Source organism: Lepidochelys kempii, chromosome 11 (assembly GCF_965140265.1).
Source record: "Lepidochelys kempii isolate rLepKem1 chromosome 11, rLepKem1.hap2, whole genome shotgun sequence".
In the NCBI taxonomy this organism is placed as follows: Eukaryota; Metazoa; Chordata; order Testudines; family Cheloniidae; genus Lepidochelys; species Lepidochelys kempii.
In genome coordinates this window covers 20,997,360-21,024,747 of record NC_133266.1, presented here as the reverse complement: position 1 = coordinate 21,024,747, position 27,388 = coordinate 20,997,360, and the positions used below count along the sequence as shown (strand labels likewise).

At 38.2% G+C, this 27,388-nt stretch overlaps 1 protein-coding gene across 10 annotated transcripts in view; it reads left to right on the top strand.

Annotated features, from left to right (window-relative positions):
- LRP1B (LDL receptor related protein 1B) overlaps positions 1-27,388 on the top strand; it is a 1,327,274-nt gene that overhangs the window by 1,290,197 nt on the left and 9,689 nt on the right. For 7 of the 10 annotated variants that reach the window (XM_073305381.1, XM_073305383.1, XM_073305377.1 and 4 more), the window contains 4 exons: positions 5,382-5,486; positions 6,353-6,466; positions 24,859-24,935; positions 26,740-26,830. In XM_073305381.1, coding sequence (XP_073161482.1) covers positions 5,382-5,486; positions 6,353-6,466; positions 24,859-24,935; positions 26,740-26,830 — 387 coding nt within the window. Of the gene's footprint in view, positions 1-5,381; positions 5,487-6,352; positions 6,467-13,553; positions 13,661-24,858; positions 24,936-26,739; positions 26,831-27,388 lie in introns of those variants that run through there. The other 3 variants (XM_073305382.1, XM_073305380.1, XM_073305384.1) reach the window with 2 other exon arrangements.

Sequence of the window (27,388 nt, the reverse complement as noted above, 5' to 3'; positions counted from 1 at the left end):
TGAACACTTCGGCCATTGCTGTGCTTTCTGTTATTGTCGTTCCCTCCTCATTGAATAATGGGCCTATCCTTTCATTGGTCTTTGTCTTCTTCTCATTTATTTTCAAAATGTTTTCTTGCTACCTGCTATTTCCTAGCTAGTTTAATCTCATTTTGTGCCTTGACCTTTCTAATTTTGTCCCTACATGATTGTGTTGTATTTTTTATATTCATCCTACATAATTTGACCTAGTTTCCACTTTTGTATGACTCTTTTTTCAATTTCAGATCTTTAAAGTTCTCCTGGCTAAGCCAAGGTTGTCTCTTATCATAATTCCTATCTTTCCTACAGATTAGGATAGTTTGCACTTGTGCCTTTAATAATGTCTTTTTTAAAAAACTGCCAACCCTCCTGAACTCCTTTTTCCCTTAGATTTGCCTCCCACAGAATCTTACCTACCAATTCTCTGAGTTTTCAAAAGTCTGCCTTCTTGAAGTCTATTGTCTTTATTCTCCCAAATTCCTTAGAATCATGAACTGTGTCATCTCATGATCACTTTCATCCAAGTTGCGTTCCATCTTCAAATTCTCAATAAGTTCCTTCCTATTTCTCAGAATCAAAAATAGAACTGCCTCTCCCTTAATTGCTTTCTCCATCTGTAATAAAAAGTTGTCTCCAATGCATTCCAAGAACTTGTAGGATGATTTGTGCCATTCTTTATTATTTTCTCAACAGATGTCTGGGTAGTGAAGTTCGCAGTCACCATCAAGTCCTGGGCTTGGATGATATTGTTAGTTATTAAAAAAAGCCTTGTACACGTCTTCTTCCTGGTTCAGTGGTCAATACTAGACCACTACCATGACATCACCCTTCGTTTTTTTATACCTTTTATCCTTACCCAGAGACTTTCAGCAGGTCTGCCGCCCACCTCTATCTTGACCTAAGTGCAAGTGTATACATCTTTGATATACAAGGCAACAGCTCTTCCCTGTTTTCCCTGCCTGTGTTTCCTGAACAAGTTGTGTACTTCAATGCCAATCTTCCAGTGATGTGAATTATCCCACCAAGTCTCTGTGATGCCAGTTATACCTTTTTGTCTGTCCTTTGTCCTTGCTATGATTGCCTATATTTCCTGCAGATTCCAACCCTTCCCCCAGGTCGCCATGTTCTGGACTAACCCATGTGAATTTGTCTCCTGCCCCCATTAACCTAGTTTAAAGCCCACCTCCTTGCCATCTGTCCTCTAATGATCTGTCAGTTCTCTATTAGACTCCCAGAACAGGTAGAAACCAAATTCACCCTGTTCTGCATTTTATTAGTTATATACAATAGTTGTAAACAGTCCATAAGTACTTTTAATAGATAGTCATAGTGTGGACTCAAAAGTCTTGGTTAGATGTTTGCAATTTTTCAGTTGTTTAATGAAATGTTTGATGATTTTGGCTCACCATGATCCTTGTCGAAGATGATAGATCCATATAGGAAAAAGGCATTTAAAACATGTTGCTTTTATGCCTCAGGGAAGAGCATTCAGCTAAAGACACTGATGCCTGCAAGGCGTTCAATTAAAAGCACCCAGAAGGACTGAAAGACTCAGCTCTTGAAACTGCTTCTGCAAGAGGCTCTGAAAACACATCTAGGAAATCCCATTAAAAAACATATACTAAGAGAACACTAAACTTGTATTCCAAATTCAGGAATTGCTAAAGATAAAATTATACATGCGTAACAGTCATGTTCTCATAACTAAGGTGTTAATTTGGGGCCCTATTATGACTTCTTTAAGAAGCACTACACCCACTTTAAAGCACCACAAAAGGATTTTTCCTGCTCAAGGGAATCTTGGGTGCAATAGAGCTAGTGCAGAGAGTGTAGCCAAGGAAACGAGGCGTGGCCACCTACATCCTGCAATCCCTAGGTACTGGAATACTTTTTGGGGGCCACAGGAAGCCATCATAATGCTGGAGAACCAGGCCAGTGCATCTTTGAACCCATCATTTTTCCTGACCTGTGCCATGTGAATTAATGCTGGACCCAAGAACTATTGTATGTACTTTATGTTATAGCTTCCCTTTAAAAAGCAAATTACAGTAGCCAGTGTTATTTTTTAAATGTGTTTTGCTTTTTTAATTACAAGCCTATATATATACCTGCCATTTTTGCTTTGTTTTCATTTTATAAAATATTTAATTTTGTATCTTTGTAAAATAGATATAATAAATAGACCTACAGTTGACATTACACAAATGTGTAACATGCTTCACAGAGAACAGCAGTCAGGTTTTCCATAAATATGAATGCATTGGAAGATAATCCCTAGCCAGTTTTCCCCAACTAAATGGTTAAAGAAAGAAATAGCTTTTCACATTCATGAGCAAAGCTGTGTGAAAATCATCAGCATCATGAAACCCTTTTTGCAATTTGAAGGTTGCTTTGTAATTGGCCTTTCTTTAGAAGCTCTGTAGTTAGTGCATATTACTGCTGGAACCAAGCTGCCACCTACACAGTGCTAAACTGGCATTGCTAATAGACGTGTCTCCTCTCAGTTCCTCACTGCTACAATAACTTCAGACTGGAAGGAAGTAGGGCTATTCAAACTGCTAGTTATTTAATGGAAGACAGAGCTTTAATACATATTAAAATAAAGAAGAAAAAGCAAACATGGGGCCCAAAAGAAGATGGGAATGAGCTAAAGAGAACGGTCAAAGAAGGAAGAATGAAACAAGTACTGAAAGAATAAAGGATGGGGGAAAAATGATATCATGAAAGGTAAAAAGAAGCCAAAAGAAATTGTTTGTGAAGATAAAAAGAAGATGCAAATGGAAAACAATACATGCCACATGGAGGTGTGGAACCTGTGTTTGTATCACACAGCATTGAATCCTACTTGTTTTTTAGCTGTTAAGAGGCTGCTGCTGGTGTGCAGATGGATAGATTGGTAATCACATTCAACTACTGTACAGTAATTTATGGACAAAAGCAGATTGTCTTCAGTTCAATCCCATTTTGTGTTTTATAAGTATAACAATGAGAGAGAATCAAATTTCTAGTAAGTAGGCGAACAAAAACTTTAATAAAATAGAATATTCACATATCTTGAGAACTATGTATATGTATTGCAGCTAATCTCTGTATTTATCTGCACTGAATGGTAATACCAGTACCAGAGGAATAGCTTGATAATCAGCAATTAGGTACGGATAACGAGAGGTTGTACAGTTTACAGCTGCTAACACAATGAATTGAAAAAACTGAACAGGAGCTTAGCAGCTAGATCTATGACCACATGGGTTCCAGGTCTTATCTCAGAAAATGTAAAAGTTGTGTTTTGCTGCAGGTTTGTGACTTTCACCAGTTAGTTTTACAATGCACACAACAGTAGAAACCATTAAAAGGTCTACTTTTGTCAACAGCTTCTATTCTAATAATAGGGGGAAAGTGTGGTAATCACAGATTACTGCTTGATAGTAGTTGGCAAATGCCAGCAGGAAGGATGTCTTTTTTAATTAAGGCACTGGAATGGGACCCAGGAGATGAGAATTCACTTCACACCTCTGCCAGAGATTTCCCGTGGGACCTTAGCCAAAGTTGCTTTTGTCATCCTGTGCCTCAGTTCCCCCTGTGTAAAATGGAAATATTGCTTTTCACTCACTATTTGTCTATTTAGATCAAGGACTTTCATGTACTAATGTATGTACCTAGCACAATAACCCCTTAACCTTGTGGTTAGTAGGTACTACTGTCGAACAAACAATCAGCAATAATAATGTTGAGTTTTTAAAGACAACCATGCTATGTCCATAGAATTGAGTTCAAACTCAGGCTGAGATTGAATAAAAATATGTTATTTACAGTTTTATGTAAAAATGTAGGCAAAATGTTAGTGTTTTTTCTTAAGCCCTGGAAATGGAATATTTATTCAGACCTGAAGTATTGAGGATCAGTCCATTTATGAATTGCTTATTTGCTTACATTTAATACCACTTAGAGGTTTTACAAGCAATGCCCACCTCCAAAAAGGCCTCAGAGGTGGGGGGAACTTTCGGCTAGTGTGGAAAGAAATTCTTTGGCCTCTTTTAAGGGATACAACCCTCCTCTCCTTGGGGACATTCAGCCTCATTGTCATCTGGAGAGGAGGGTGTTTAGGCTGATTGATGGACCACAAAGCTATAGCAAAACCCATTGGCTCCCACACACTTAATGGGAGGGTTATAAGCCCTTCCCCCAGCTCTAGGAGCCATTCTGCATGAGAAGAAAAACTCCCACTCCACTCCCCCCTTGGGATTATAATAGGACTGGGTCTTCTGGGTCTTGCTGTAGGCATCATACTAATTACCTGTTGGGACTTGGAAGGAATTTTCCCTCTCTGCCAGATTGGCCTGGGTAGTGTGGATTTTTTCACCTTCTTTGCAGCAGCCTAAGGACCCAGTGGGTAGATTAGGCTGTACAATTCATTTTTATCACAACTTGGCACGTGCCCAGTGCAGGTAGTCATTCAGTAGGGTAGGTCTGATACCCTTATAAACCAGAATCAGAAGTGGATTGGAAGACATACAACATTCCTCTCCTTGGGAACATTTAGTCTCTTTGTTGTCTGGAGGAGGGAGGGTTAGGCTGATTGGTGGAACACAAGGCTGTAGCAACGCCTGGCTCCCGCACACTTAATGGGAGTGTTTTATAAGCCCTTCCACCAGCTCTAGGAATCATTCTGCTCAAGAAGAAAAGCTCCCACTCCATGTCCCCCTTGCAATTTGTGTCTCCTCTAAAAAAGGTGGGGAATGGAGTGGGGCTCCTTATGTCTACTACAGGAGACAACCCCATATTTCCCTCCCCATTAATCTGATATGACGGAAGGATGATGGGGTCCCAGCAAGAGTGCTGGGACCAGGTTAAAAGAATGGGGGGGGGGGGGGGCTGATGGCAGCCCTCCACTAACTGGAGTGGATCATAGTAGGAAGAATGACCTGCATGGGAGGAGTTATTGTTGGATAGCTCCCAAATATATTAGTTAAGCAAGTTGCACCCAAGTTAAGCCACATTCCTGGTGTCTTGTTTTGCCTTCATATGGTGTCCAGGACAATGGCTTAAGGACACAGGTTTACAGCAATGCAAAGATACCTCATTAAGATCTGCAGTGATGTTAATGGGAGATTACATAAATTATAGTAATTGTTTATTCTGATGAACTAAATAGGCTGAAAATATTAGAATTTGTATAGAATAATGGTGACCTGTTCCACAAAAATCTGTTTAAAAAGTTACTGCCTCAAGCTAGAGAGTCTTAGTGAAATCTAATCAATCAGCAATTCTTTTACTTCTCATAAGATGAATGTTTTCATCTGTAGATAGTTCACATCTGCTTTCAACAATAATGATGTGGATAACAATTTTTTTCATTACAGCTGCACTAATGGAAAGATTGCCTCTAGCTGTCAGTTATGTGATGGCTACTGTTATAATGGTGGTGCATGTCAGCTGGACCCAGAGACAAATATACCTGTCTGTCTGTAAGTACTTTTGTGTGTATCATTAAAACATCTGTGTGGCAGTAAATAATAAAGTTTCTGTTCATCTGCATTTCTTATCTGTTCAGGTATTGATGATGTACCACTCACAATGGTATTTTACTTTTCTAGGTGTTATTTTTGTCTGTCACTCTGTTCTACTGCAAGTTGCAGAATATTCCTTTTGTTCATCATTTGACATTGTTGATGATTTAGTGACTATTGTTTACTGCTCTTCAACAAGAAGATTTTACAATAGAATACTTAAAATACTTAAGGGTGAATGTGAGGACCTATTTGCTGGCAATTAACATATATAATAGTGTGGGATTAACCATCTATGATCGATATTTTGGTGCCTAATGATTTCTATCTCTTTTTAAGTGGTGTTTTTTCATTTTTTAACACAGTCTCCTCTTGACATAGTTTGACATGAAACAACATAGATTCTCAGAGATAACCAGTTTCACACACATTAACTCATGTGGTTTTGTAAAAACACATAGAAACTTCAGCATGTAACAAATGTTACTAACAATTCTTAGGAAACAAACATGGATTCTCTTTTTTAAGACCATCATGCTCTGGAATTGCCAGTACTAACTGTTAGGACATTTGACTTTAGTGCTTTGTGTCAAAACTCTGATTCCTGAAGCAAGGGGTTAATACAGGGTCCACTGTTACCAAAATGTTTTTGATTAGTGTTGATTACCCATACTTTCTGAGATATTATCAGATTGGACCTCCTGTGAAAAGGCTGAGCATATTTCATGTGTGTGTGTGTTACCATCACTGTATGTAATGAGTTTAAAATTTGTTCAGCAAAAGGCAGAATATTTATTTAGCTGTATTTTACTGAAATTCTGCAGATGCTCTGTGGGGTTTAAAAGTCAGCGCTGTGACCAGAAAGTGAACCCTTGTGATTACTACTGTCAGAATGAGGGAATTTGCACTTTAACTGCGTTTAATGAACCGAGATGCAAGTAGGTTTAACCTTCCACTTAATGCTGCACATTGTGTGACATCATTTCAGGCCACAGTTCATTGATTCAAATCATGCACATTCACATACATTTCACAGCATATACTTAATCTAGGGGCTCATTTATGTAATACACACTTACCCGTTTAATAGTCGTACTGATGACTGTATTTAAACATAGACTGTTGGAGTGTCTGTTGCCATATTATTGGAAGAAGAAATAATGGTTAAAAATTATAAAAATACTACTTCAGCTTTTTGTTTCTGGATGTGGGATCTGAGGTATTTTAATGAATAATGCATCCACAGCATAAAGTTTTGGGGTGAAGCAAATTGTGCACATTTTAACGTGATTTTGCATTTCCAGTATTTACAGAGTAATTAAACAAGAAGGCTATTTGGCTGCCATTTTAACAGTTAGACTTGTATTGGTAAACCTCTTTGTTAACTTAATCTGTAAATCAGGTTTAAAAAAGCAATTAGCACAAACTACAAAAAATTAGAAAAGCTCTCTTCTTAACACTTTTCATCCTTTATTGATTCAATTTATAATTTACCTTCATTTTTATGTTACCTTTCTCTCAAGCAATTTCAGACATACTTCTTGAAAAGAAACTGTTAATTCTCATCAGGAAAGGAAACTTCCTCTGCCTTGTGCATATTGAAAATATATCCTGCCCGACATCCTCATTGATTCTAAATACTAGAATAAGATGCATAGAGCTTCAGAGAACTGATCTGATGCAAGGGTCAGAATTAGAATGATGAGCCAATGACATAGACTTCAATTTGATAAAATACAGAAAGTCCAACAGGTTTAATATATAGCCTCATCTAAATACATGTTGTATAAACACATGTTTTCAGCTATTAGTAACCACATACTATTGAGGTTCTGTTGGGAGGTAGTGGGGGTTTTATTTGGGGGGGAGGGAACAATTAAAGTGATTAGGATGAGGAATCATTCTTTCATTTTTGTTGGACTATATGCTTACAATTCCTTTTTTTTTTTTCCAATACTTCAAAGCAATGAAATGCTAGGTCTTGAGCTACAATAATTCTCTGGAAAAGCAGATTAGTGTTCTGATTAAGTCAACATAAAATGAAGGCAATCTTTATATGTCTCCATTAACTGTCAGTAATTGATTTAAAAAATTCAGAGAATATGGGTTTGAAGTATGTATTAATTTATGGAGGACATGGTTGTCTTAATTCTGCATTTCTTATATTTTCACATAACACTGCATATCATTCTTGAGTCGTCAGAAAACTGCAGTTACATACTAAAAACAACCCACTACTATTGTTTTTTAAAATGTGCTGTCAGTGCCTTTTCTCCTTTCTGTATAATAAACTGAAGCACATCAACTGATAGCTTAGAAATTGAAAACAATTTAAAATCTGTATTTTAATACATGAAATAGAAAGTTTAATAGCGAATTGACCATCAGTCATTAATTTTATCCACTGTTTCCCACAATTTAAAGAATGTGTTAATTATGTGATTTGTAAATAAGCATTTTGTCTCTAATGTACTTGATTGTTGCTACTTCTGTTTATGAAAGAATTTTTTTTAAGTGAGGGGTTTTTTAAGATTTTTTGTTCTGAAGCTTTACCTTTATTTACCCAAATCAAAGGTGACATTCTGGCTTCATTGAAGTCAATGGCAAAACTCCCAGTGTCCTCAGTGAGATCAGGATTTCAGCCAAGGAGAAGTGAATTACTTAGAAACTTGTGGAGTAGCATAAATTGGGGTTTAATATGATACGTATTTCATGACATCTTACTCCCCACTTGGGGCAGATCCTCAGATGTGGTCCACCAATACTCGCTGTTAAAATGGGAAGAAGAAACTAGAATGCCATTAAACCACCTTTGAACTCATCCAATCTTGGGGCCACTACTGTAAGTTATAATAGATGCAAAGCTCCTCTAAAACCCAGCTGTCTACAATTCCAAGGAGCCATTCCAGCAGCAGGGCATGAGTGGACCAAAGAGGCATAGAGACCTTCTTCCCTTTTTCCAGCAATGCAGTACATTGATTGTCAGCTGGTGGTTGGTATAGCAGTAGCTATGAGTTAAAGCCCTGCACCACCAGGGAGTCCCCTTAAGCAGGAAGAATCATAGAATATCAGGGTTGGAAGGGACCCCAGAAGGTCATCTAGTCCAACCCCCTGCTCAAAGCAGGACCAATTCCCAGTTAAATCATCCCAGCCAGGGCTTTGTCAAGCCTGACCTTAAAAACCTCTAAGGAAGGAGATTCTACCACCTCCCTAGGTAACGCATTCCAGTGTTTCACCACCCTCTTAGTGAAAAAGTTTTTCCTAATATCCAATCTAAACCTTCCCCACTGCAACTTGAGACCATTACTCCTCGTTCTGTCATCTGCTACCATTGAGAACAGTCTAGAGCCATCCTCTTTGGAACCCCCTTTCAGGTAGTTGAAAGCAGCTATCAAATCCCCCCTCATTCTTCTCTTCTGCAGGCTAAACAATCCCAGCTCCCTCAGCCTCTCCTCATAACTCATGTGTTCCAGTCCCCTAATCATTTTTGTTGCCCTTCGCTGGACTCTCTCCGAAGAATGCTTCACAGCCCAGTTACACTGGGTTTTACATCCTCTTTGTATTCATAGAATCATAGAATCATAGAATATCAGGGTTGGAAGGGACCTCAGGAGGTCATCTACTCCAACCCCCTGCTCAAAGCAGGACCAATCCCCAATTAAATCATCCCAGCCAGGGCTTTGTCAAGCCTGACCTTAAAAACTTCTAAGGAAGGAGATTCTACCACCTCCCTAGGTAACGCATTCCAGTGTTTCACCACCCTCCTAGTGAAAAAGTTTTTCCTAATCTCCAACCTAAACCTCCCCCACTGCAACTTGAGACCATTACTCCTTGTCCTGTCCTCTTCTACCACTGAGAATAGTCTAGAACTATCCTCTCTGGAACCACCTCTCAGGTAGTTGAAAGCAGCTATCAAATCCCCCCTCATTCTTCTCTTCTGCAGACTAAACAATCCCAGTTCCCTCAGCCTCTCCTCATAAGTCATGTGTTCCAGACCCCTAATCATTTTTGTTGCCCTTCGCTGGACTCTCTCCAATTTATCCACATCCTTCTTGTAGTGTGGGGCCCAAAACTGGACACAGTACTCCAGATGAGGCCTCACCAATGTTGAATAGAGGGGGACGATCACGTCCCTCGATCTGCTCGCTATGCCCGTACTTATACATCCCAAAATGCCATTGGCCTTCTTGGCAACAAGGGCACACTGCTGACTCATATCCAGCTTCTCGTCCACTGTCCTATTGGTGGCCCGATACAAATCAGTCACAGCAGGGTTCCAAATCTAGTGTCTTGTGTATCTTTTTAGTTTTCTTTACTTTTGGACTTTGCTGGGTCCGGAAATAAAAATACCATAATTCTATAAATAAGATGGTTTCAACAATATTTTTTACTAACCATGAACCAAGAGAGCCTGATCTCTCAAGACTTTGAGGCCAATTAAGATTGAGAGACCAAACTAAACATCTAAAGTGTGAATGTCCATCTGTCACTACCACATCTATAGTTACAAAAAATAATGTTTTACTAGCAAATAAGATGATTAAGTATCTACAGTTCTTCAGCAATCTTATACATTAATTATAGCATAAGATAATTCATAACAGAATAGAAACATATTTTTGCATCATGAAAAGAGGTTTTTTCCCCTTATTATTATAGGGTAGTCTATTGACATCCTATCACTAACCTTTATGACAAGCTGTCAGCCTGCAATTCACTATAGATACTCACGGCAGGAATTCAGCTTGAACATCAAGAAAAATTCAAAATATATTTGAAAAAGTCTGTCTCCTCATCTCCACCCTAACCTACTATTAACAGGCTGTGCTTGCTACAGTTAGCCGGGACAATCCAGATTTGTCATGCACACTCTGTGGTTACATTTCTTCTACCATGCACCAGATCTTCTATCTCCGTGGTTCACCTTTTATCTATATAACCCAACTCTAAAGCTATATTTGGGGCACTAGCAGCTCCATTCCACCAGAAACCATTTTTCTGTCTTATGCTTCTTGCTACTATGGAGTGTTAGTGGGGTATCCCTACCCCATGCCTCCCAACATTTCCAGGGGCTAAATTGGGACACAGCACCACTCAGATTTGGCCTGTCTGCCTCTCCATAAATGGAGATGAAGGGCAAATGGACCAAATTTGATTGGCATTGCAGCATAGCACACAGGGTCACAACGCCAATCAAATTTGGTCCGTCTGCCCTCCATCTCCATCTATGAAGGGTCATATGGGCCAAATCTGAGTGGTGCTGCAATGCTGTGTACCAGCTCCTTCAGGGTTTGGTAGCTGTTACAACTGGGGAGCCCAGGGCAATTGGGAAGTCTTTGCTATCCCCTTTAGAAGGGGATATTATATCTTTGCTATTTTAGATATGGCAAAGCAGGCGAAGAACCTAGAGCTTGAATCTAAAAAGTCCATTTGTGGGGACACCCAATTGGTGTCTAGAGGTTTTCCACAGCTGTACCCAACCTATGAGCACTCATTCGTTCAGAAATAGCAAAGAGCTCAGCTGGAACATTAGGATCTTCTCCCCAAACCTGATCTGGAGAGGCTGCATCAAACTGGCTGGCAGGCACCAAACTACGCCAACAGGAAATGGCCCTCTCTGGAAAATTCCCTGAAAGGTAAAGCCTTATTGCTATCTCAAGGGGAAATTAGCGGGTGCCTCTCCAAGTCTACTTGTCCCTAGGCAGAGCTGCCACTATCTTATCCAGTTACTCTTTCCTCAGAGACTAAAGGTTTCTCTCCTATACCAACCTTCTCTTTTGCCCCCTTCTCAGCTATGTCTATGAAAAGGTCTTATTCCTTACCAGAGGTATGGAACCCCCGCCCCCCCCCCCAATACCACCCCGTAAATAAAAAAAAATCCCAAAAGGGGGGGAATCAATAAAGATACTGAAACATAATAAAATGTTCTAAGAGACACCAGAGATCTTTTCCTTCTCTCCCTAGCTCTGACTACACCCCACACAAACAGGGAGCTTTCTGAATCTGACTATGAAGAGGAAGAACTGAAGAATATGGATATACTTTTTCAACCAGAGAAAGTGAAGGAACAATCTCAACCCAAAGGAAACTGCTCCTCTCAAACAAAATCAGACTTCATCATACTTCCTCCATTCATTCTCTGAAGATGTCTGTCATTAGCGAAGAGAGAAAACTAAGGGCAAAAGGACAACAAAGCTAAAAGGACATGAAGAAATCATATAAAATCCAGGAATCAGATATTCCATATTATCCCTTCCAAAATTTGTCACCACAGGACGAAAGATATGGCAATCCTCTAAGAGGACTTCTTCCAGAAGGACCCCACCAAGAGGAAGATAAAAAAAGCACAATTTGGAAGAGTCGAGCATTCTGAGCCTCCTCACTGCATCATTTTTATTATTATTCATTATTAATAGTTTATTTACTTATATTATGGCATCAGTTAGAGGCCTCAAGGTACATTTTACCAGGTACTTGTACAAATTTACAGTAAAGACTATCCCTACCCCCAGAGATGACAATGTAAATAAGTAAGATGGTAAAAATGATGAATGATTCCAGTACAGAAATAATAACTTGCCAGCATCATGTTAGGCCTACTTTTTTCTTTCTTTTGTTTAGTTGACATTTCATTTATTTTTTTAATATATTATTGGGGTTCTATTTTTTAAAAATTGTATTTACACTAAATGTCTTATCAGGAAGAGGTGGTAGTATTACAGGGCCGGAAAGGGAAATATGTGGGATGGAAGGTCAGACTGGAGAGAGGAAAGGAGGAGAGTAGCATGGAGGGCAGTTGGAATGAGACTGGAATGAGGAGACTGTAAAGGAATGGTTGGAAGCAGCTAGAGCTAATCAGTAGAAGAGAAAGTAGAAACTGTAGAAAGCAGTCTGAGATTACAATGGACATAGACATTATCAGTGTTCTGTGGTGTCTGCTGGAGCTGCTTCTTGATTTTCTCTGGACCCAGAGCTGACGGTCCTGGGGTTGTCATGAGAGTGCTCTTAACAGAGATTCTTTCTTCATGAAGCCAACATGGCTAAAGAGAGAAGGAAGTTGTGTTTGTGGGTTCCTTCACAGTTCAGGGTCTGGACCAAAGAAGGGGGCATAGTCCTAGCTATTTCTCATCTCTTCCACTCCAGTGCTGCTGTACCTGCTTAGTCTGTTTTTTTGTCTTTTTCCCTAGTGGATTGAGTTTCTCTCATGCCCATGCTGGCTCTGCCCTGGAGTTTCTTTCTTTCCAAAGCCCACATAGCAAGGATGAGACACTGGGCATGAAGCCCAGTGCCCCGGACACCAAGGGCACGTAAAGTCAGATTTTAAAGCCAGAAGAGACCATTGTGATCATCTTCTGGACTTCTCTGTAACACAAGCCATCTGACCTCCCTGAATTAATTACTCACAAGTGCACCTATCTGAGAAAAAACTCTGAGAGAACAGAAAACTTGGCCCATCACTGGTCAAATGTTCTTTCTATCTCTACCCCACTCTATCACTTACTCGTGCTAGGTTTTTGCATAGGAGGGGATAAGGACAATGGGATTCCATAAAGAGTAACCAAGATGCTTATTTTGCCCCAAGCCATCCATTATTTCAGTATAAGTTAAAAAATTAACAAAATTCTATTACCAGTTTAAAGATAGTTATCAGCCACAAAAAATCCACCATCCCAATGCTTCTGTATTTCTTGAAAAAATGGCCCTGAACAACATCATCTCAGCCTTGAATAGTGCTATCAAAGTGGAATTCTCCAGGTATCCAGATTCCTAAGAGCAGCCACTTCTCTAAGCTGGCAGTCAGATCCATTTTCCTGTCACAGGATCGATTCCATCATGGAATAAAGTCTCACATTTCATCCCTTTTAACCAATCAAAACACTGTTCTTAGTAGCCAACACATCACCCACAACAGTCTCTGAGATGACTCCTCTAAGGATACAGAAACCTTACTGTATCTTCCATGATGACAAGGTCATACAAACTCCAGAAATAAGAAATGTAAACACACAAGTATTTATTTCTTAGGCAAGAATTCTGCATTCCCTTTGGTCAAAAAGTACACCATCAGATGGAAAGGCTATGACTCAAACCTGGGTGAGTAATAAAAATATATCTCAAATGCACTGACTCCTTTAGAAAACAAGCAGCACTTTTTTTCTCTTTTTAGCCTAAATATTGTGGGAAAATAATATCCAAATTGTTCCATTTAATATTAAAGTGCTGAATAAGAAAGCTTATTTAGCATAAAGTAGACCAGTTCATGAAGGGATCAAGGGCTATTATACAAAGTCCATGGTGTCACCATGAGACAAATGGACATAAGCAACCACAGAAGAAGGAATCTGCAAGGCTGTTACCTGATTCTCCATCAACACAACAAGATAGCCATGTACTTTTCTGAAGATGCATATTTTGGCACAATGTGGAACCTGAATTCCTAACAATTAGTTTTAGGAATAAAGGGAACACTCTTGTTTTATTTTCTCCCTTCTTCTTATTCATCCTTATGGCTCACTATGTCCCACCAATAACTGACTGGGAGACAAGAAGTCCAGAAGCAGAATGGTAAATTTAACTAATGATGTCTAGTGTGGCAATGACCTTCTGCAATCAGACCTCTCCTGCAATTGGACCCACTGTGGATGTATTGTTAGGAATATGACTTGTGCAGTCTTAAGAGCATTCTATTTTTAGACCGTTATTGTCAAGTTTTTAACATTAAAATGTATGAATCAAGTTGTTTTGCACAATTAAGTGTATCTACAGCTTTGGTAGCACGCATTCGGTGGGTGATGCAAGCAGCACAGGTAAGCCTGGAACCTGAAAGACATGTCTGGACTGCTTCCAGGAACTGCAGCAAGAGTCATAATTTGCTCATAGCAACTGAAGGGGAGGTCAGTTTCAGAAAGAAAATAATCAAGTAACAAATTTTCCATTTATTTTGATCGCATGCCACCCATCTTTTCCATCATTTTCTCTCTTATTTGATGTTTGACTTACTTACTTTACTTGATTTTCATCTCTTCCCTCATCATTAATTCATTATATGTATACTCCTTCCCAAATACATGCTTATTATTATAATTCTCAATTAGTATTATTTATTATTTCCATTGATGTACCACATGGGGACACCAGATGAGATTGGCACCTCACTGTAATAACAATTATAGAAACACACAATAAAGGATAGACCCTGCTCTAAAGAACTTAAAATCTAAACTGAGGCAAGAAGTAACAATAGGCCGATCCAAATCCTGTTGAAGTCAATGGGAGTCTTTCCACTTACTACAGTGGGCTCTGAACCGACCCCCAGGTGATTGTGACACACAAGTATAAGGATAACAAAAATCAGATCATATGGTTACATTGGTTAGTTATTGCAGAGCTTTAAGGTTCTTGACTGTTACAAGTGATGATTTTTGCATATTTAATTTTAAATAATAAAATCATCCTTACACTAATGATGTATAACCCAGCCATCATTTGTGGATTGATTTCTGGTAGGGGGTCACATCAGAGGTGGGGTCTTGAGAACAGATTTGAAGGAGAGAGTATTGGCCTTGATTAATTAAAGGGGCATTCCATGCACAAAGACAGCTTGAAGATGAGCGTGGGAGAAGCTGACAGGGAAATGGTGTGGGAAATGGTGCTTGTGCCATTGCTGAAGCAGAGAAAAGGGGAGGGAGTGACAAAATAAGAGATAATAGTGGACAAGTAGGGACAGGCAAAGTTGTGAAATGCCTTAAAAGTGAGGACAAGAAGCTTTAACTTTGATTGACTGAAACAAGGGAAATGAATGGAGTGCTTCAAAGAGGAAATTGATGCAGTCAGAGCAATGAACAAAGATGACCTTCAGAGCTGCATTTTCATTTGATTAGAAGTGGACAATGTGTCTGTTAGGGATACCAAAAAGGAAGAAATTGCAATAATCAAGCTTATATTCCTTACAATACTATACCTCTCTTGTTATCTCTGTTCTGTTATACAGCTTTTTAAGTGTGAACACTCAATCACAGTAAATCTCTCTATGTAAACATACTGTATGTGCAGAAGAGGGTTTCATAACTATGGCAGAAATCCTGTCAAAGAGGGCATTTTTAAAAATCATGGGCCTGTTTTACAACTAGCAATAGTATGCGCTAAAGGCACTTGACCTGGCACACTGATTGCATTTTCTGAAATCTATGTTGAATCGAGTGAGAGCTACCAATATAGCATAGAGAGGACTGAATGAAACTAAAAGGCAATTCTAAACTATGGTAGGCCAATAAAGTGACAGAGAAGAACAGATTTGTTAAATATTTTACGGTAAATGTAACTCCATAGGGTACAGTTAATGGGCTACCTAATTATAATTACCTGGAGACTTTCACGTGTAGCATTCTAGTTCACCAAGATCTTTCCTGTTCAATTGAAACTAAACTAATTTAGTATGAACACTTTCAATTTGGAAGAGATCAATAAAATTTAATTGTATATTCTATGAGATCCTTTGTTCAAGCTGTATCCCAACCCAAAATGCCTTAGAGACATTAATTCAGTTGGTGATGTAAAAAGTAATAGTGCAAAGGAGAGATGAAAAGATATTGGCAAAGGAGAAAAGATATGTTGTTCTTTGAACATTTTCTGCTTGGCTTCTGGGTTTGGTGATGCATGTACCCTCAGCACACGAGCTTGAAACTTTCTGGATTGCAGGATACATTGGGGTGCTTCCATGCCCTGCCACTTATTTCTTTTACCACAGAAAACAGCAGACAGGCACTCACCAATGTCTCTGCATGTCCTGTCCCAGTGTAGGGAGTTCTGATTCTTTTGTTGTATTAGCTAATTAGGGTAGATTCAGCAATGTTGTTAGATATCGGTGCACATTTTGCCAATTTTTGGTACCATTGAACAGCTTCTTACCTGAAGGTTTCTTGACCCTCACCAATATTGGTGTGTTTTTCAATTGTTTTCTTGCTTCAGATGAGAGATCAAGTCCTGCCTCAAGCTTTATCTATCCTGCAATGAACACTGTGCAATAACCATATAATTATGATTCATGCATAATGGTGTTCAGAGTCAGAGATTAGCTTAAAGGTTTTTAAAGACATAGTAGATGTAATTTTTCCCCAGGGTGTCACTACAGGGTAGAGTTAAATGTGTTTGGCTGCCTCAAATATGCATTTCCATCACTTAACATGTTTGGATTTATTTTATCTTTAAGTCAGTTGTTCCTGGGTTTGTAATTCTTGTTTTTTGGGTTGGTTTTTTAATCATTACAACATCCATGTGATATTTTTATCATTAAGTTATGGATATATACTAAACATTTACTTCATTTTAAAGTAGATTTTATCTGGAAATTTCCTCTGTTTTTTAATTATTAAAAAGTCACACTCAAAAACCCCATTAAGGTAATAGTACCATATTATATTTCTAATAGTTTGAAAACATAGAGTATCTACCTTAAATCTAAGGGCCAGACTCACCAATACACTCACTGCTCAAAGTAGCCAGATTGTACTTGCCAGGTACTTTCAGCTCCTGAAATCCACATTCCCCTGCACAAAAACATTCCAGTTTTCCCCTCTGTCTGCCCAGCATAGGTACCCACCATCTTCCTAAAAGGCTTGATTCCCTTTGGTCCCAATAATGAAAGGCAGTAACATTCTTAAATGTAGTAAATGCACCAGATTTCAGAGAGTTGTAGCTACATGAAAAGTTTTCAGAGTCTGTGTCATTCATTATAAAGATCATTCAGGACCAAAAATTGGTCTGACACAGAGTGTGAAACTTCTTAAAAGGAGCATTTTTTTATTTTTACATTTTGAGAAAATTCTATCTGTGCCTAGAGTAAGAGCTTTCATTTTGTGGTGGATACACTCTATTCCTTATGTGAAACTAAGTTTAAGTACAAAACTCAACTTAAACTTAACTATGGATCCATGAAGAGAGCTTCCATAATTTCTTTATCTCTGAAGTTGCCATTCTTATCTCTGAAGGTGCTGTTTTTGGTTGTCTGCAAACTGTAGGCACAATCCATTTAAAGAACTATACTTAGTTTCTTATCAGATAATGTGGTCCTTCCTAAAGTAGCTTCAGCATTTCATGTTAACTAGCACATCTCACTTCCATCATTTAGTCCTATATCCTCACATTCTAAAGATGTCAAGCTATCCTCATTAGATATTAGAAGAGCAATGAAATATTACCGAGCCTGGACTGGAATAATTAGAATATTAAAGACATTACTTATCCTATCCAATGTCAAAAAAAAAATCAAAAATATCCAAAGTTAAAATATCCTAGTCTGTGAGAGCAGCTATCACTCAAACATATACAAGGGCAGATAAAACACCTCCAAGCCACCCTTCAATCCACTCTTTCACTAAATGCTACAAGGTGGATATAGAATGGGGCCTTTAAATGTATAGTCCTGCAGTCAGCTATGATCCCTTAATATCTACCCATGATATTTTATATATTTAATTCCTTTCTCATTTTCTGCTTGCTACTCACCAGCATTTTCAAGTGTTTTCCAGACAGATTCCCTTCCTTCATATAAAAGATTTGCCAGTCGGCATACATAGTGTTTGTTATCTAATACTTCTAATTGTTATGAAAGTTGTGTTGCATCTTTGGAAGCGTATCTGTGAGTAAATATAGCTCCCTCAATCTATATAAGGAGAGCCTTGTTCCAGGAGTTTCTATCAGAGCTTCCTCTGTGACCATCATCAAACACGCAGACTGACTAAGATTGATGGTGTTGCACCAGACATTGGGTAGTGAAGTTCCCAGATCTGGCTCAGTCCTGAGAATCCATGAGTTTCAGGTGGTCCACAAGCAGTGTCAAGTAGGATCAAGGTATGCATGCCTTCACGGGTTGACGGAGAGCAAGGTTAGCTGGGGTGTTTTTGTCCATCCTCGTAACCTGGCCAAAGAGCATGCATTGCCATTTTTTAATATAATGAGTGATTGAAGGAAGGCAATGTCTTTGAGAGATTGTGACATTTTTTTCACAAAATCAAACCACTTTATGCTCAGAATTTGGTGCAGACCACGCATATTTTGTGCTGACACCATGCAGAACGTCCACTTTGCTGAATCCTGATGCCTCTGAACTCTGCTTGCCTGATGCCTATGCTTTTAAGAAAAGTTGATGCATACTGATGCTTACTGGTTCAACACCATTCCATAACTTTGGAATGGCTTTTTGTACTTCCTCAGGTGATGGAGGATCAGTGTTCACCCCTGGATTTGCTGCTATGTGGTTTTCTAGGTCACAGAGCTCTAGACAGTCGTCAGCTGGTCCACAGTTCAACACATTTTCATAATGTGTTTTCCATTTGTCCAGGATCTCATCATCATTTAGCAGGGAGAGCCATCTGGTTTCATGACAAGGATCTTAGAAGGCTGTTTATGGCTACCATCCATGCTAGTGATGGTTTTGTAGGCAGGATGCAGTTTGATGTTCTTTGGGCTGTCGTCTGCTTTGTTGGCCAAGGAACCGACATGTTGGACATAAACCTCATGGTCATATTTTGCCATAGCCAGGAAAATGTCTTTTAGTCCTTTACATTCTTGGATATTTCCCTGCTTGCATGCTTCTGCCGTTTTCACTAATATATCAAAGGCCTTTTTGGAAAGCCAAGGTTTCTTGTGCAACCACCTGATTATTCCAGCAGCAACATGTGATATAGCATTACATTTATCACTCAGGAGATCTCCACATTGTCTGAGAGGGTACCAAGGTTAGATATGCAATTCATGAGGGACTGTCTGTATTTCACGGCTTCAACAGGATCTTCAGAAAGATGCTGGATATTGTGTGCTGCTGAGGGCTTATCTGTTATGGGGTCCTGGTTTAGGCACCTTAACAGCCATTGCTGGACCTGGATTTTAAAAAGTGGATGTGCCATGAAATAAATAGACAACATTCTTGTCAGAAATTTCTCCACAGTGAAGCACCCGCAAACTCAGACCATACATTAATTGTTGCTCAGCTCTCACTGCATCTTCCAACTCCTTGCAAGCTAGATGTTCGCCAACAATGCAATATCTGCGAGCATTGGCATGGCCAATTCAAGCCTATCAAGTATGGATTCTGTATATTAGAAGACAAATTTTCTATAAAACGTTTTGGTGCAGGAACCAGGTTATCGTATGTGTTGGTACAGTATCTATCATAATGGGGTCCTCAACTTGACTTGGACTTCTGGATGCTATCACACTACAAATAACAAATAACAACAGTAAACCCAGGACTTCTCTCCCAGCTTGTAAGTAGTTTTAATTTTAGTGATATGAAATTTGCAGCAGGGATGGTAACAAGAGTTTTGACGATAACTGGGCTGGGGTCCCAACATTCAGCTTTTTCATTGTTTGATAATGCGTATCCATGTGTGACTTAAAGCAAAAATATGCATGCACTCTCAGCACCTCGGCAGGAACCCTGCGAGAAGTAGTAATTGTTGTGGCTGTATGTATAATCATGGGACTGAACATTTGGACCTGAGGTTTGCAAAGAGCAGCACCCACAGTCCTAATCCCACTCTAGAGCCTTTGACTCTCAGGCTCATCATCGCTTTCAAGCTGTATTTGTTTGTTCATGGTCTAGTTAGGTACTGTCATTATCTGTCTTGATAATTCTTGCTAATTCAAAATATTACTGTTAGGCTCTATGGTATTATGTGGTCCGGTAGGTCCCAATTATTTTCATGCCTCCTTATTTTTCCAGTCAGAAGCTCTGGATAATTGTTCCAAATAAACCCAGTACCCATGTTAGATACCAAAATGTCTGTTACTGATTAACACATTTGCTATCATCTGTACCTCAAGGAGATTTATTAATCCAATGATTATTGCTACTGTGCAGCATTTTCCTTAAGAGTACCTTACATCCAAGAAAGCTAAGTTAAAAGCTTTCTAAATCGGGAAGCTCTGTGTCTTGATAAACCAGTGCCATTTTCCTTAACATTGAAGTTGGACATGTTATAAAGTCAGCACAGATCAACAATTATCACACTGCAGTATCTGAGCTATAGCAGTACAGTATATCCCTATATTTAGTACAGAGAATAACACAATGTCTCAGTGATTAGTGACTCTTTGGGAGATTTTCTGAGGCCCATACATTCTTGCAAAATTTTCCTGTAAGATTTCACTTTCATGTCTTGATAATGAACCTTCACTAATTTCACTTCCTTTTCCAGCTTGCCACATCCCTTAAGGCCACATCTTCGGGGTTTATTTCCATTTCCAAAACAGAGACATTTGAGATTCTCATTCTAAGGAGCAGGGCACCAATTTGAGTCTCTGTCCAACTCTTAAAGAAACTTTTTCCCTTCAAATATTTTAGTCAGAGCTAGCTGTAGTTTTTCAAAGATTGCATCTCAGCAAGTTTAATCCACATGCTGCAGTATTCCTCAACAAAACTGCAGAAATGTTGCAAACCATTGGTAAGAAGTACAAAGACTTTCATTCTAAGATTGTCTGAAGATAACAGTTCTGATTGTTGCAGCATAAATAAACTAGGAAGATTTATGGTGTTTCTGTAAAGAGACTAGAAATACTTAATTTGTAATCATGCATTGGAAGGTGATCCTGTGAAGTGGCAAATACCTAAGCACTAATTTTGTAAATTAGGCTAGAATAATAATAATTTCCATTTGATATAATAGCTCAAAAAGGGGTTTATAAAGAATTACACAAATGCAAAATAAAAGGAGTGTGCATCTCTTTTATGATAGAATCATAAAGTATTGTGTGCTTCTAGAATATGCTAAGGTGATGGCAAACAATAATGAAAATGCTAGTTGATTTGAGTTTTAAAATTAATTGCATACATTACTGTGTGTCCTATTTTCTGATGTTAATTCAACTAACCCTTTCCCTGAAGGCAAGAACTTTAAATATGTTATGACCATTTTTAACTGTGAGGTCAAACCAGAGCCATAACTACCATCATATTACACTTTTTCCATTGTGCGAAAGGTTTTTGAAGCATTAATTAACAAATTAATGAACGTGTTAATACATACCATCAGTGCAACCAGTCTAGAGGCTGCATCTGTAGAACATGTAGTGGAATAAAAATAATGATCAGCTTAACTTTTATCTTAATGTGTGAAACACTTAAAAACTATAGCCCTAAATTTTGAATTGCACTATGCAAGTGCCCTGTGTTCTGGGGTGGGGAAAAGGAATAGGGAGGATATTGCCGGTCTCCCCAGTGAATGCACAAAGACAAAATGCTGCTAATTCCCTCGGTGCTAAAGAGGCAAGTTAGCACACCTAATTGTGCTCCTGGGTTTCCACACAATTTGACCCATTGTATTTTGTACTTTTCCAAAGTATTTTAGTATCATGGGCCAATATCACTGGCCAAGCTGGTTAAATTAGTCTTTAACACGCTGGTAACTGAGAAATTTATCTTTATATTTAACACTCAGATAAGAAGCATATAGCAATGGTTGGTGAAGGGAAAACAGTGTTTAAAGTAGTTCTCAAGTTAATGGTATAAGCCACATTTCTCATTATATTTTAATGCATTCAATTTATGCTTATATTTATAAACAGTTCAAAAATATTTGTAAATATTACAGTATTAATCCATAATGAATATTTTATAATATTAATGTTAAATTTATGAATGATTTTATAAGGCTATAAAAATCAATTGTTTTACTGAATCATCTTTTTGCAAGGCTGTTCACTTGAAACACAAATCTCAGAGGCAAATTGGGACACCTTTTTTGGGTTAACACCAAATATTGGTGGATTTTTATATTCCATCTATACACAGTGAGTAATCTTGTATCTGCCATTATTTAGATTGCATTTAGTAATTTTGTATTAAAAATTACCGTGGGTTCAGTTCCTGTGGCTACAATTTCAAGCTCAACAGAGTGAAAATCACCTCTGGTGCTTTTCTCAAATTTGGAGACTCCAGGAATACACGAAGTCCAAGGATAATGATCACATACACAATCACAAGTACAAATTCCTATCTGTACTACAAGTTTTATTAAAGCAATAAGTAAAGTTACAATTACCCATGTATCTAGAAATCCTACCAAAAAAACCCCCACAACATGCTATGACTAAGACTAGTCATGCTCACATTCTCGATATTCTGGAGGGCAATGAACCTGTCAATAGACAATCACTGATAGAGGGATGGATCCTGCTGGGGTTTCTTGTGGCGCTGTCCCATGGGGTCTTCCCACTTTTACCCAACCAAGGAACCTCTTTTATATTGTGGTTCTGACCACACCTAACACCTATGCATATGCATGAGGATTTCAATCTTCTTTTCCTTATCCATAGTTCCACACCCTGTGAATTTTGGGGTGCCTAATTTTTCATAGGTTGTTTAGTTCCTCTTATTCTCATTAGCATCTATGCACAACATGTATCCTGCATGAGGACGGGATATTCCATGATATTACAACCAGGTGTCTCATGATCTTGGACAATATCTTTTTGTTTATTGCAATGTAGTTTTTCATAGCATTACCTATCAGCACATCTTTTACAGTAATCTTGTGACCTTACTGGCATAGGGTTATTTCTAGGTCACCTACTCATGTCAAGCGTTCTTAAGCCTATGGCCTAGTATGATTAAGCTAAAATCTTACAGGCCTCAGCCAGTAGGTCTTACATTCCAGTATGGTTTACTTATATACCTAATATATACTCATCACTCTTAAATACTTGTCAATCTTATACTTCTATAATCCTACAACTTAAATCTATTTAGCATACCTTGATTATATCTGAAATCGCATATGAATTGACCGCAACACCACATAGTACAATGATAACTGGATGATAATGAACTACAATATTTTATTTTATCAGCCTCAGAACAATTAAGTCGAAATATGTCAAAGTACTTGGCAAATATAACCAGATTTTACAATGTTAGAACACCCATGATCCAGAAGGGTACACATATTTTCTTGTTTGCCCTACTAAATGCCGGTAAACTGGATTGCATAGAAAAGTTAATCCCTTTACATCAAAATCCCTTTAAAGATATTAGAACAATGAATTTAAAGTCATCTTTTCATTTTGTATAAACTCTGTGATATTAATGTGTAAAATGTAGTTGCTTCTAACTTGTTATACATCCAAGCTGATGGGAGATATTGGAGAGCCCATTGCACAGCATGCGCTTGAGACAGCTAAAATGTTTCTTTTTCCTGCAGTATCCAGTATGGAGAGTTTTCAGATTCTGAAATAAACTTCATTATAAGGAGAGCTGGGCAAATAGTGCAAACAGATTTCATGAATATATGTGTTTCAATTTTAAATGGATTTCCTGAAGCCATATTTGTGGCAGTTTCATCGTTGTTTCTCTGATCATTCATGGAGAGCAAATGTGAAAACTTGAACAAATATTTGAAGAAACCATATTTTATATTTGCACTAATTGCAGCAAAAGACCTACCTATGCATCCAGGCCCCTGTCCAGCAAAGTACTTAAGCACATGTTTAACTTAAAGAACATGGATAGTCCCACTGAAGTCAGTGGAATTACTCCTGTTCTTGAAGCAAAGTGAATGCTTAAGTGGTTTGCTGGATCAGGGACCCAGACAGGTAACACACACAATACTAAGTTACTGATCCCAAATGCAACTATCCAATTCAGGTTCAGATATATGGAAAAGGAAATAAGGAAAACTGTCAGAGAATTGCAGTTGAGCATTGTATGAGATCAAATAATGCTGCATTTTGTAAAGCCACTTATCTCTGTCTCTTGTTGGCTGTGCATGTAGAAATAGTATACTGTAATAATTATTAATATTGTTATTTATATCAGTTATTTCAAAAGTTCCAGCATTTGGTGGCATGATACTGAAATGAATAAAGCCAAATTGTGGAAGTCCTGCTATAACATACTAAAAATATTACTAAAAACGAAATTAAAATAGTTCCTAGTGTATGAATGCTAATGTTAATAGTCACTGGTATAATAGATCTTTACATACATTTGTGTTTGTCTTTTATTATAATTGAGTAACATTTGCAATTTCATAAAATGACTGCATGTTTAAAAATTCAATAATAATAATAATAATAATAATAATTAATAAGTGTTTGCAATTCAAACCTACAGTTTGTAAAATAGTGAAGGAAGGAAGAAAACAAGGTAAAAATGCTATGCAGAATGTTCCCAATGTCATGCCAGAATATTGAGGACCTCTTTACACAAAGCTTATTGTTCATTTTGTAAAATGGCTCATGTACCTTTTGAGAAGATGGTGGTGGTCTCTTTAATAGGTTACTGTGTTAACAGCTGTCATCCATTAATTTTACCATCTTAATTGGATCCTTTTAGATGTTCAGCCAACTGGTCAGGCACGCAGTGCGAGAGGCCAGCTCCCAAGAGCAGCAAGTCTGACAATATCAGTACAAGTAAGTTCTTCAGATTAACTACTACATCTTATAAAATATTGTTAAATTTAAAAATGATAAACTGGTGATATTTTAGTATGTGAGTGTATAAAGTGATGTGCTGCAGATTACATTTTTTAATGGCAAGGATTTTGCTCTTATTTCTGATTTTTAATTGACGTGCAGTTCTACATAAAACATTCTGGATTACTGTCAAACTATGGCATATTTTATATGCCCACTTCTTTAAACCCAGCATGTTTTTTTCTTCGAAAAAGCAGTATCAGGTGACAAATGCTTGGTGAAATTCACTCCTGTGGAGAGACTCAGCACAAGACTTTTGACCACTGAAATCGCTCTTAAAGCCTCAAAATAGGGTTTAAGTGGTTTATAGGCTTTGCATTTGCTCATCCTGCCCATGAAAATTGTTCCTTTAAATAAAATTAATACACACGAAGATTCAGTAGAAGAAAACAGTATTACAATACTGCTGAAGGGCTTGTCTGCATGCATACTGAGTTTGCAGCTGGTGTGTGTGGGGGGGTTAATTTATCCCCCACTAGCCTGCCACATGCTAACTGTCCATGTAGACCCTGCTGCTGTGTCCAAAAGTTTATTAGTGCCCTTTAATCTGCTCCCATTTCAAAGTGGCATAGATCAAAGCACCCTAACTGCTAATGAGCATAAGCAGGGTCCACGCGGAAAGTTAACACGTGAGGAGTACTGCAAGGTAGATTCACTCCCCAGCTTCCCACGAACTAAATGTTCACATAGACAAACCCTTAAACTGAAGAAATTAGCTGCAGTGTTTTTAGTATGAGGGTGACACCCAGTTTTACATCTCAGTTGCAACCAATTCAGCTGGAGCAGTAGAACAAATTGTCCACTGTTTAAATGAGCAACTAGCTGAATGCAACGCAGTCTAGACAACACAAATAATGCTAATTGGCTGGCGGAAGCAGCCAGAAGAATTGGTAGAACTTATATCAGCACCTCTTACTGAGGAAGCGCATATGCCATTGTAAAACAGTTGCTCAACTCTGGTGTGGTGTTAGGTCCCACATTGCTCCTGGAACCAAAGTAGTAGCTGCTTGGGAAGATGAGTATGACCTTTTCTCTCCAATGTGGACCTTGCCACAATTATCCATGCCTTCTTCTCCTCAAGATTAGATTGCTGTAATGCCCTTTTCTTGGGGACCATTCAGAAGCTGAAGCTAGTGCAGAATGCGGCAGTTTGTTTATTAAGTGGAGATGCACATTGGAAATACATTGAATTAATGCTCTGCGATCTACCCTGGCTTCAATAATCTTTCAGATAGAATTCAAGGGCATAAGGGGAAGATCTGTGATTATTAATATATGGGAGAGCTACTCAGAGCACTAAATGCCTTTAGCATTTTTACAAATATAAATAAAAGATATTGCCTGTAATATTTTAATTTTTCACGAGGGATGTGTTGAAATTTTAAAGAAAATGTGTGACCTTCACAACGGGAGTGCATAAAATATAACAATAGGCTTGAACGGATACTTTCATTACAACAGTATCTGTAATCCAAAAGTGTTTATAACAAATTTTTCTTTGTTTGCCAAATAGCAAGGACAGAGTTCTGAAATGCAGGTATTGTGGATGAAAACATTCAGAATATATGTAACAACACCTACATTGCTTTTTTTCATTGTCAATATTTAACCTTCCAATCACTGTCCTCTGATTAGAAGGGTAAACTAAACTATAACTTTTAGTTTTGTTTTTAGCAACTTTACCTGGTCTGGAAACTGTTAGACTTAAACTAGCGTATTCAACGTTATTTCTTTGCTGCAGGAAGCATTGCAATCATTGTTCCTCTTGTTCTCTTGGTGACTTTGATCACTACTCTGGTAATTGGTCTACTTCTTTGTAAAAGAAAACGAAGGTAAGTAATTTCATATTAGTGTGCTTAAATTATGTGTGACCTAAAAAAGAAAAATTAAAAATGGAGAGAAACACTTACAAATATTTTAATGTCTAGAAGCTGTATCACAAACATCAGACACTTACCTCATATAAAAATGTGGTAGGTGCTGTACAGAAACATTGGAATATACAATTCCTTCCCCAGAGGTCTTACAGTCTGTGAGCCCAATCCTGCAAGGACTCTACACAAGTGAATAATTGTATTCACATAATTAGTCTCATTAACTCCTGTGTATTTTGGTCTCAGTTCAGTTGTTGGATTTATTGTGTGGGTGCTGGGTGGTGCTGGTGGCCTGTGATATACAGGAGGTCAGACTAGATGATCTGGTAGTCACTTCTGGCTTTAAACTCTATAAGTGAACAAGGTTACTCATGTGTGTAAATGTTTGCAGGCTCAAGCCCTAAAGAACTTTCTTCTAAACATAGCTTACTCTAATTCATAGAATATCAGGGTTGGAAGGGACCTCAGGAGATCATCTAGTCCAACCCCCCACTCAAAGCAGGACCAATCCCCAAT